The 12,766-nt window shown below is 36.4% G+C and overlaps 1 protein-coding gene across 14 annotated transcripts in view; it reads right to left on the bottom strand.

Annotated features, from left to right (window-relative positions):
* Positions 1–317: 317 nt before the first annotated feature.
* The window catches only part of KIF1A (kinesin family member 1A), a 95,999-nt gene continuing 83,550 nt past the window's right edge, over positions 318–12,766 (bottom strand). For all 14 annotated transcript variants that reach the window (XM_072407792.1, XM_072407790.1, XM_072407789.1 and 11 more), the window contains 3 exons: positions 8,422–8,614; positions 6,456–6,574; positions 318–4,782 (listed from right to left, as the gene is read on the bottom strand). In XM_072407792.1, the coding sequence (XP_072263893.1) occupies positions 4,740–4,782; positions 6,456–6,574; positions 8,422–8,614 (355 nt within the window). In that variant the 3' untranslated portion in view covers positions 318–4,739. The remainder of the gene's footprint in view (positions 4,783–6,455; positions 6,575–8,421; positions 8,615–12,766) is intronic.

Consider the following 12,766-nt stretch of genomic DNA (forward strand, 5'->3'; position numbering starts at 1 on the left):
AGTAAAATTGCCAAGTGCATGCAATAGGGTACACAGGCTTTTGTTCTTCCCAGAACTGATTTTTTCCATAAAAGCCAAAATAAAACTTATTACACAATTTTTTTTTCAAAGCAGCAGATTCATAAAATGGCAAACTGTGATTAAATTAGTATGATATTCTATATTCCATGTCTGCAATTACCATAGATACAAGTAGAAAGGTGTGCATTCCCTTTGGGAACACTGTTTACATCATGGACCTATTATTCTGGTGTGATATAAAATAAAATAGCATATGTATATGGGTTGTCTGTCACTGTAAACAAAATACACTGTCATTTTTATTTTATGGTTGAATACCTTTATTTTATACCGATAATATATGCTGGAGGTTTGGGCCACGGAACATAGCATTGCGGGGTGGGGGAGCACTAAACGCATGGCCCAAGAGGCCACCAGTTCAAGTGAGACATTGTTATGATTTCATTAATAAATAATAAAGTGCTGGAATTTATCACAGGAAGATCTTCAAAGCCAAGTTGTGTTGTACCATGGATTCCAGTGTAATGTTATCACATCCCTGATAAAACAAACACTTTTTTTTTCTAAACCATTATATTACATAGTCATAAAACCAAGCATACAGAATAGTTAATTACAGTAAAACACTTGTAAACGTTATATGAGGCACGGGACAAGACATGTATGAAATACTTTTCACATACTCAGTTATACAGACAAGGTTCAATTAAAACGATCAAGCAGTCTGCACCCCCAATAATGATCATAGTATTTTGCTCCCATCTAATTGGGGTTCCTATGTGCTCCAACACTATTCTGCAAGGTTATATTATTTTCTGTGTTACATTTAAGGCATATTACCTAATACAAAGTTCATTTCTAGAACTGAAACTGCTTTTGTCCTTATTAATTTAACAGCTACTGTATATAACCAGACTCCAGAACATGTTACACTACATGACGCGGTACCCTTTTGTAACTGAAGCAGGTAATGTCTTAATTAGCAGTGCCTTATTTTGTTCAAGTAAGCTGCCCTAATTTAAAATTAAATAAACAAAATATTAATAATATGCACAATAAGTTCACTCTTTTATTATTAGAATATTTACATCCCCTTACTGTCCTGAAAATTATGTGGTTGTTTGCCTTTAGATCACTTTAAATTTCCCAGTGTGCAGACTCAGAGCAGAGGTAACTTAACTGTTGTTTTCTGGAAATTGAGCAAAGGATATATATTTAGAGGATTACTAAAATAGATTGTAAGCTCTTCGGGGCAGGATCCTCTCCTCCTTTGTCACTGTCTGTATCTGTATGTCATTTGCAACCCCCATTTAATGTACAGCGCTGCATAATATGTTGGTGCTATAAAAACCTGTTTATTATTATTATTATTATTATTAATAATAGTAATAATAATAATAATAATGATAGCGTATCTCAATTTTGGTCAGATATGACTTCATACCCATAATCAACTCTAAGTTATTTAAAAAGGTCACACCAACTTTTGGTAAGCCCTAGCATTTAAAGTGCATAAACCTCAGGGCTGCGGAGCAGTCAGATGAATCTCTTTACTACTTCTGAAAATATTTTATCCACTTAGCAGCTTTGTGTATCCCCAGGGAGTAAACATAATCCCTGATGATGCTGAGACATGGCTATACAATAAAACAGTCTACAAGAAATGGAAAGCGTAAACCTAAAGGCTAAAGAAAGGCAATTGTGTAATGATACTAAATTCAAACTAACAGACCCTGCAGACAGCTGCAAACCAGCCCTTGGAAATCGATGCAAATTAGAATATCAGTACAATTTCTTTGGTGCAACTGTCATAGTTTATCGGGGCAGCAAATTACAGCACAGAGAGGCAGGGTAGAGTTCCAGCAATCAGATGCTCAGTGTCAGAAAATGTAATGCAAATGTTTGTTAAAAAACTGCAGGTGGATTGATGGGACTTTTATTATTATTACTTTTTTGAGATAGTATAATTGATGGAAGTGGCTGGAGATCCCCTACTGAGCTTTGATATACCGGTATTTTAAAAATTTTACTGCACTGGGAGGGTCATATGTATACTTCGTAGCCTATTGTTATCAAAAATAATTTCATATTACCTCTTCTTGATGCTGCAGATCACTAAAATGGAACGGTTAAAGAGTGCTAGACAATGATTGTTTCTGCTAGAATATGTCTCACTCTAGTTAGGATAGGTGTCACCACAGTTTGTTTCATCATAGACTAGGTGCTCTGTAGGTTAGCTGGCCTCAAATACACATATGTCCATGTGTGAGGTATGAAGACTTTGTAATCTCTAAGGCTGGTTGACCATGAGTTCAAAGTCTTAACAAATCACACTAAAGTATGAAACAAACCAGCCTAACCAGTTAACAAAGAATAGGGCAATCAGCAGGGCCAAACATTGGCAAACCATCTTGTTCGATCTTACTGTAAGCAACTGATCACTGTATTAGGGAATAAGTGACTGTCTAGGACATGGCAGTGCATAGTATTAGCAGTCATTTGACTGACATATTGTCATCATATAGCAAGGCAGAAATAGTAAGGGGAATTAAATGACACTTTGCTTATTATTTATTTATTCTTAAAGTGCGTAGGGATGGAGAAATCCTCAAATGTATATCTCAGTTACAGTTCCAATTTCTTTGGCGATGATGTGTACAATGCTCTTCTTAATGCTATGAAGCTTTTAAGAACCTTTGATCTTTCCTACTGTTGGTTTTCTCAAAGTAAATCAATCAATTAATGTTTTCACATTCATTTATATATTAATGAATGAATATTAAATAATTACTAAATCACAGTTGATACTTTCTATATTCCTTACTGATGAACCCTACTTTGAAGTGTAATCTCTTACTATCGCTATGTTTTCTAACTTTACACTTCACTGTGATATTTATAGAATCACGTCACCAATGATATTCAGTATAATACAAATACACTGAAGTTAGGGGAAGGACATGACCCCAATTATGATTATCCCCTCCTATAGTTCAAAATGTATGTGTACATTAGCACTTATGTTGGGTTAACAAATTATATTCTTTTCCTACATAGTTATTTATTTATTTCAACCATAAAGATTTTACTATGACTAAATCATAGGGTCTACTAAAGGCATCACAATTATCAGGTGAACCTATGGCTCACTCTGTACAGTTTGCGGTGTTAATGTATTCCATGCACAGGAAAAGGATAACTAAGATGGTGCAAGGACATGTGCCTTATACAGTATAAGTTATTCATTGAAAAAAAAACATTTTGTGTCCAGCATGGCCTCACAAAGTACTCAGGATACACAAAGCAGCAAGCAGACATATACTGGTGTAACACTAAAGTGCACTCATTGTGGACAAACATTTGAGGCTTTGTTTACAACATTCAAAGTGTGTTAGCTTGGAGCAGCCCATCAGCAAATATCTGTGATTGCTCTGACAATGTTTAAGGGTATGATCTGATTGGAGGCTATGGGCTCCTCTATTTTTAACTTTTCTGTTCTCTTCACTGTTCTTTGGACTAAATGTCTAAATAAGTATTATTATGTGCTAACCAAGCGCTTGACAATATACAGAAACACTTCAACTAAATTCATATTGTGCAGTAACAGTGGCTGGATGGTTACGTGTACCACAAGAATAGGCAATGGCCACATATCTAGATTTGTCAGGTATGTTACAGGAATAGTCTAGATGTGTTAGAAGTCCACACAATACATTCTGTAACATAAGACATGTCCCTTTATACCATATCACGCCATCGCATATCTTTGCACTGATATCCATTTCTATTGCTGACTGATTTTGTACAAATAATCTCATTGAGTTTTTTTGGATGTTTTTATAAATGAAGCACTATTTTTTAAACAGCAGGCCTCAAAAGGTTTAGTTATTTGGGATATCAGTGTGACCCAACAACAGATCACCTAACGCATGTTCCTTTGAACCTGCTGATACCAATTTAAAAAGATAAACTGCTTTTTATACATCATTTTGGGGAAAGTAGTAAAATAGAGAAAAGGTAGAGCTAAAGAGATTTTATATGCCAGGCATAGGCACTATGGGACCATTAAGTTCTAGTAAAATTCCTAAGCCATTATTTCAGATATGGCAATAACAAATAATTATAAAATGCAATAACTCAAAGAGGCCACTCAGGAATTATTTTCTTTGGCCTTTCTATACTAAACTATAGTAAGCTGATATTTGATTGGTGGCTATTTTTTCAATCATATCATTGATCTCTATGGCATCTAAGGGCTATTGTAAATATGTACCCCTAAGCTACTTTATTTCTACCACCTTTCTTTGTGAGATGATGGTAGATGCACCATTGTAGAAATCCTATATCATTCGAATAAGTTTACTCTACGTTTGACTAATTTGTTATTGTTTTTCCATGGAATAAATAATAAAAAAACGTAATAAAATGAAACAAAGGACAGTCTTTCAACCCCTAAATTTTGCAGCCCCATGGCATTTTCACAAATCTAGGTCAGGTCACCTAATGTGCCTAGATTTGTATTTCAGCTTAAGCTGGGTAGCCACAGGATACCTCCCCCAGCCATGAGATTACAGGAGGTCTCTATACAAGCAGTACAAGTAAGTGTAAGTACAGAGATCTAGGAGTGAGGCTCTTGTGAGTGTAAGTTTGGGATTTGGGAGTGAGGTGAATTAATGCTTTAACATGTTGATGAATGAAAGGAAGAATGTGGGCATCCATTAAATTCTCATTTGAGCTGTTCTGCGCCGAGACAGTTTGGACCTAAGAAAAGAGCAGAAAAAGAGAAAAAGAAGGAGAAAAAGTCACTTCAAGTTTAATGTCACCTACCCACCCAAAGAACACTAGGGCCCATTTACACATGGTATTTGTGTCTACGTACATTGCAGGAAATGTACCAGTCCATTATCTATGCTTCCTAATTCATGTACCAAAGAAAGCACATTTCCAGCTTTTCCTAATGCATTGTGGTGTGTTAAGGTTCATTGGCTTTGCTCAGTGAATAAATGTTTTTGGGATAATTAGAAGGAATGGAGACACCCCGATAATGGTCACATATGTGTTGATGCGATCATCCTACATGTTGTTCTGTTGTGAGTTTTGAAGAAAAGACGCAATAACAAGCTTTACAGGAGCTAGCATATTTACAACATATTTATCTTAATGTACAGTTATTTTTTATATGCTGAACTTTGGGAGCCAAAACATTTTAACACACTGCATTTTCCTTTAAAGTTCATGTCAAATGGAATTTGTCAGGAAATAAACCTGGTATAAAATATTAGTGCTAATATGGAATAGATATTGCTGGAATGTTTAAAAGTGTATGCTCTACATCTGTCTACTTGCACTGTGCAATGACAACAGTAAATGTTTTGTTGTCCAAAGTACCTAGTGAAGGTAAATGGAAACAGGAAAAAGAAAGGTATTTCAGTATAGGAAATCGTAGAATGTATAGCAAATATGTTATAGGTAGAAAAAAGAATGCACTATAATAAAAGATAATAAAGAACTGGGGATTTATATAATATTGTTTGTTTTCTGCTACATTCACTGCAGTAATACACAGTAATGACGATTTTTGTAAAGTTAACAACATCACGGATTTAAGACCTCCCCTACCCCTCTGTAGGTCATGGATGGCCATTTATTCTTCTCACCTTTACATTTCTAGTCATTTTGTGTCTCCTAAATAAAAGCCCCTTTAACTCTAGTGAACAGTGTATAACTGAACTTTGAACGTAATGTGGTATAAGGCAGCTGAACTTTCTAAACAAAAACTGCAGATGGATAAGTCCTTTATTAAAGACTTTAAACCCTCTACTTCTGCTAGAACTTGGCTGGCTCGAGTGGGTAGATTTATGTGCACAAAAGTAGACTGCACTTATGTCGACCCATGCCAGCAATCAGGCATTCTTTAACTGTGTGGAAGGAAAGAAGATAAAAACAATAATTCATGTATTATAATATATATTTTCTAGTTTGAGTATGTAAAATGAGCAGTGAATTTAGTTGTTTTGGACATTATGCCTTGTAACATCTAAGTTCTCCTTTTTAATAAATTTAAAAATCAGCTACATTGTAACAGAATAATGTTTTTACTCATTATGAAAAGAAAGAACAGGCCACTTCCCAAACAAAATGTGGCAACTGTGTTTCAAAAAGCATATGAATATTAGCTACAGGGACATTGGTTCCACAAATATAGAAAGGCATTTCTTTACATTGCATTGTACTGAGATGATGTATGAGCAGCAATTTGTAGAAAGTGAAAAAAAATCATTTCATTTGTCTTTAAATATAATAATTTAAGTGATTAGAAATGCCACCTTCCTAAAAGATAATCTACACACATGTACACTATGTCAGATTTAAATAAATTATAATTCCCATCCCCATAAACTGAATGGGTTCTGCAGTTCATGACATATCCTCACCGAATGGAGCCAGCCAAAAGAGGGTTAAAGGCATACAGCCAATCATGCATGTCCTTGTCATTGCTGGCCTGCAGCAGAATGCCGCGATGTTGCGTGCACACAGCAAATGTGTTGGGGGTCTGGAAAAAAACAAAAGTACAATATTACATTTTTATTATAATAAATAAGAACCACAGTACAGGACTGATGTTTGTACAATGTTACCTTTCCTCTTGTAAGCTCTTAGGCGTAGTCTACACGAACGTTTTCCCCAGCGTTTAACCTGAGGCTTTAAAAGCCCATGTTGGAAATTCCCATGCATTCCAATGGGCTAATCTACTCCAGGATATTTCCTTATGGCATGTTTTTGAGCTGTATAGAGAACGTTCCTTGCAACGTTTTAAAAATTAAAAAGCAGGGTAAACGTGGGAAACCGCTTGAAAACACTCCTATTAAATTTATTGGAGGCTTTTACAAGCATTTTTAAGCTTTTTATGAACGCTTCAGTTAAAAACAATGGGGGCTTTTTCAAGCATTTTAAGCAGGACTTTGGAATCTGGAAGCCCCCTTTATTAAAGAGACCAGATCTCTGCCATCCTCACCCTGGGGAATGAGTACAGGGGTACATAAAAACGTCTTACTCATTCTCTGAAAGGGTAAAATATGTGTAAAAAATAAGACGAGGCTTTAATGTTAAAGTATTTTATTGAATTTGTGTGTTTTGTGTAACTTAAACTTTTATTTTTACAGGTTATCCTACACTGAAAGAATGATTCCCACAGCTGCATTCATGACAGGAGCACAGCCGTGGGACTCCTGACAGTGTGGGATTAGAGGGAAAACGAGGACAAGTCTCCCCATTCACCTCTAGTGCTTTGTGATTGGCTGTGGAAAGGGAAACCCCATTGACGCTTGAGCCGTTATCAAAGTTTTCTTTTTCTCTGCCTTTTAGCACTAGACTTGAATGGGGAGACTTGTCCCCATTCTCCTCTGCTGATTGGCTGAAGAAAGGGAAATCCTGTTTACGCTTGAGCTGAGCAATCAGCGGAGCTCTGCTATGCTGACAGCCCCACTCTCCTGATTGCTCCCGCAACCCTAGCAGGACATTTCTCTAGGGATGCGGGAGCAATCAAGAAAACAAAGCTGTCAGCAGCAGGTGCAGAAAAGGGAAACCCTGATGACGGCTCAAGCATCATCAGGATTTCCCTTTTCTCAGCCAATCACGGAGCACTAGAGGAGAATGTGGAGACTTGTGGGATAACCTGTAAAAAAAAAGTTTAAGTTACACAAAACACACACATTCAATAAAATACTTTAACATTAAAGCCTCAGATTTTTTACAGATATTTTTAACCCTTTTGGAATGAGTAAGGGGTTTTTTGTACCCCTGTAATCAAACTTTTATAAACGCTTATATAAAATTGCGGTAAAACGCGTCAAGGGGGTTTATAGGAGTTTTATAGCGCTTTAAAGACAAGCTTTAAAACTCTTGTAAAAGTGCATAAAAATGCATATAAACGTTGTAGGAACGTTTACATGCGTTTTTAAAACCGTCCGTGTAGACCCAGCCTTAGGAAGGATTTTTAACAAAAATTTAAACTAATAATATGCTCGGCACCAGGAGCTTACATGAAAATAGTGCTCAAAAAACCGACCATTCACATCTGTGAGAAGTTTAGGTTTATTAGTTAAGAAGGTATAAGTTAATAAGAGTTTTTAAAAACCCTCTGTTAACATTCCCAAATGTAAAATGACAGTGCTAAACCCAAAGACATTTTTACTAAAAATTTTCTTTGTTATTGTCAATTACATTTTAAATTTTCTACTGGTAGGTGTTAATTTATTATTTGTAAAACAAAGCCTGACTATAGTAAAATCAATTTCTTTGGACACCTACACTACACTTCTGGTCCAGGAATACGTTATAAATAATTTGAGGAAATAATCCCACTTAAACCAGTAATGGCAATGTATACCATAATCTCACCTTCAGCATGGCCTGTTGATCTTCACTGTACTCCACCTGAGCCTGAGAGAGATTAAGAATGGCTCTCTCCACTTGATCCCGATCACTGTTATAGATGTAGACATAGGGACGTCTGACCACCACATACCTCTTTACCCAGCCTCCAGTGTGGGGCTCCAGAAAGTACAGGTAGCCCTTCTTAGAAACAATAGGGCTGAAAGGAACAAATAAAAGATTTTGCTTATTTTCAATAGCTCAGGATTTTAAACTAGCAATTATCATTCTCATCTCTCTGATTCTATTGCTTTGAGCAGGTCGTATTACACTATAACCTGATATCTCTAAATATTTTCATTTGAATGCAATATCCAACTATGACACTATCTGTAACAAGCAAGAATATTTTTGTAAGGGTTAACAATGTATTACAAGGCTATCTATAGTTAATGGTTAATGAAAGAACACTATCTTTTTTCATCATTCCATATCCCAGTGTTCTGGAAGGTCTGCATTTTGCTAACTATATGGTAAACTATAGTCTTGCACTATGGTTCGTTTTTTGGAGGAAAGGATTTTTCTTGACACAACACTCATATGCAGGTTAAATCTAAATGCCCTTGGGGTTTAGGGTTATAGAGACTTTTTTAGCCTGAATTTGCTGTGCTGGCCAGTCCTTGACAAATTACACAGCTCAACAAAAAAAAAATTCACTTTCCAAGGATTTTTTAATATATTTAGTGTATTTCAGATCTCCTGAATCCAGAAATGACATCAGTTTCATTGAATTGGCTCTAGTTCTTGTGATACAGAAATCGGAATAGACGATTTTACCAACAACAAATGTTAACACAGCATATTATTATCAATCTTTATTTACACCGATATTTTGCATTTTATATAAAAAAAAGTAGCATTATTTTCATGAAACTTTCATTCGCCTTCTTTTTATTAATACATTTTCCTGTTTTGCAGAAGTTCTTCAAGAAGTTGTTTAAATAACCGTAATGTATTTTGATACATTTGTGGTGAATATTCTCAGCAAAAACAGAGAAAAAACATTACAGAATTTGTGAAACTTGCATATTTTGGTATTAAACTGGGGGACCAAGATAAGTATTGGGCTCCCCATATGATATGCAAAAACTTGTGTAGAGTGTCTACGCCAGTGAAAAAAAAAAAATTGAAAAGTTTGAAGTTTGGTGTACCTATGGTATAGCGAGAGCCCCAAAATCATCATAATAATTGTTTTGTGCTGTGAATGTAAAAGGTTTCAATCGTTACAAGAAAAACAAGTGGGAGTTACCTGATTTGGAATCAGCAGGACAACCTGTGCTGCATGGTGCTGATGTTCCCATACCAGTGTTCAGTAGGGATGAGCGGGAATGCTTCTGACGAAAATTTTTGGCGAAAATTTCCTCGAACTTCCACAAAATTGTGAACTAATTTTGCGGACCCATCGGAAGATCGAGGAAATCATTACAGGAGGAGTACCGCGGCTGCATTCATGAATCCTCCTGTGTGCGATCCCCAAAACACTGCTGGCGGACAGAATGAGACACTCCCCTTCCCCCGGACGTCACACGGGTGGCAGGGTCCATCTTGGAGCCCCCCTACCCACAATGACGTCTATCACGTTCCCCGACGTTCTCTGACATCGGAGACGTGCACATGGCAGACGGAAACTTCCGGAACGCTAATCTCCATAATATTTATGGAGGTGCTTTCTGGAATCTCCCCTGCCACTCATTTCTATTCAGCCTACACTGACCGCAGCTCCATGCCCTCCTGTCTAGAATCTGAAGGTACTTAAAAAATAGTTTGTAATCACATATATTTTTTGGCTACTCTATAGCTCCTTTAGCCTGAGATGTCACCTAATTTTACTTTGCTACTGCACTTTTGATTTTGATTTTTAGCTGTCACTTTCATAAAAAACGTTTGACAGCCATATGATATCTTATCACCTTAAATTACCAGAATATACAATTATATTTAAAACAGTATACTTCACTCTTCCCTATAACTCACCAATTTTTTACTTTATTAAGGATTGGTAATCCCTTGGTAATCCTTTACCTTTTACTGTATATATATAAATATCCTCCCCCTCTTCTACATTTGTACTCTGTCTTAGTATTTAATATTATCTAAAGCAGCTATTGGCATTGGTTACATTTAATATTAACATAGGATAGCATGCCTTAAGCTACGTACACACGGCAGATTTTTATCACCCATCGGCCGAATCGGCATCGGCCAAATATCGGGCAAAAATCTGCAGTGTACAGTCGGTGTCGTCCATCGTCCAAACAACCGTCCTCCGGATCCACGGACGATGGACGACAACCGATCCTAATGAAAGGGAAGGGGGAGAGCGCGCAGCAGGGTGCCGCTCCGTCGCTCTCCCCTCCCCTCTTCATAGAGCATGAACGGTGCTGTATGTACAGCACCGTTCATGCATCGTGCAGTCCCTTGTCGTCGGAAAGGATCGTGAAAGATCCTTTCCAACAACAAAAATTGCAAGTGTGTACGCAGCTTTAGAAACCTATAATACTTACTTACCTTACTATATGTTCCTTGTTTTGGGATACCTACCTTAAGGTTTCCATCCTCCCAATTGAAGGGACTCTCCCTACATCCACAATTTTTCCGGGACATTGATTTCCCCCTTACATTCAGGTTTGACTTATCATCAAGGAATATGTATGTTTTTTTTTTTCATTTATTTTTATACCCATTATGTTATCCATATAAGCAATTCAGTTAATACTCTCTAATTACTGTTTATTTTGAGACATTATATTATTTGTTATATGATATATCTAATTATTACAAACCTTGAGACTTTAAAGTTTATGTGATGCCGTAAATGTCCAATAGCCTCTTTTCCCTATGATTATTTACGTAATCAACAATAACATCAAAACCCTAACACTTACTTAACCTTTATATTCATCCTTTCACTAACTAGTTGTGTACTGATAGATTGCACTTATTGTGAACCTAGATACTGTCAAATATAGTGTGTCTGACCTCGCTGAACGTAGCGTCACCCCTGTAGAAGCCGGAGTTGGGCGAAACGTGTCGGGTAATCGACTTATGTATGCGACACAATTGTTAATATGATTTATATTCCTGTTAGAAGCTCATTGTCTAGAGCCCTTGAAGGGCATATACAGGAATGATCCTGGATCTGTTCCTCCGGGCATTTCAAAATATGAATTTGTGATATGTATTATGGGAGTTATTCATTAATACAACTTATTGTTTGCCACAAAACCCTTCTCTACTCTTTATATTTCTATTTAACTTCCTACTTGGACAGCAAAGTTGATATACAAAGTATCCATGTTTCATCTGCTTGGTAGATAGTAGAGCAAAGCAGGATCACTGGAAAAAAGTGACATGGCCCCCAAGGGAAAACATGAAAAATGATGCAGCAAACATCATTAACGAGCAATGGTTGACAAAGAAAAAAATCATTCTCCCTCCAATACACATAAAGTTGGGAATAATGAAGCAATTTGTTAGAGCTCTGAACAAGGATGGGGATTGCTTCAAATACATTTGTAGATTCTTCCCAGAATTGGGTACTGAAAAATTAAAAGCAGGAATCTTCGATGGACCCCAGATTCTTAAACTGATAAATCATTCAAATTTCACAAGTTACATGACTGATACTGAAGCTTCTGCCTGGCACAGCTATGTCATGGTTGTCAGGAACTTCTTGGATAACCATAAAGCACAAAATTATGAAGAACAGGTATAAAACTTGCTCTTAAACTTCAAAAGTTTGGGTGCTACTATGAGCATAAAGGTACACTATCTCCATAGCCATTTGCTAAAATTTCCAGAAAACCTTGCCGATTTCAGTGAGGAACAAGGGGAGAAGTTCCATCAAGATATAAAGGTGATGGAAGAAAGGTATCCGGGCAGATGGGATAGACACATGATGGCAGACCACTGCTGGAGCCTTCAACGTGATTGTCCTGATCATCAGCATAAAAGGAAATCATACAAACTGAGTTTTTCAATTACTTTTTTGTGATTAGTTCTGTAACTATACTGAATATAGAATATATGTACATTTCAGTAAGTATTTCACAAATTTAATTTTGTATATTTGCTTAAGTTTCATGTTTCATTAGTTTTCTATGGGGTTATTATTGAGGTCATTTTTCAAAAACTAGAGACAATCTAGCAAAACCAATACCATATTTGGAATCATAACCTAAAATGACTTTAATCTGTTTGGCATAAAAAATGTTTGTTGACCAGTGTTATCAGTCTTTTGAAGACTATGCCACTTGTACATTATTTTGCATACAGTGAATGATCAACTTTAAATAATGTAATAATACTTTTA

The sequence above is a fragment of the Pyxicephalus adspersus genome, chromosome 4, assembly GCF_032062135.1.
Source record: "Pyxicephalus adspersus chromosome 4, UCB_Pads_2.0, whole genome shotgun sequence".
NCBI lineage: Eukaryota > Metazoa > Chordata > Amphibia > Anura > Pyxicephalidae > Pyxicephalus > Pyxicephalus adspersus.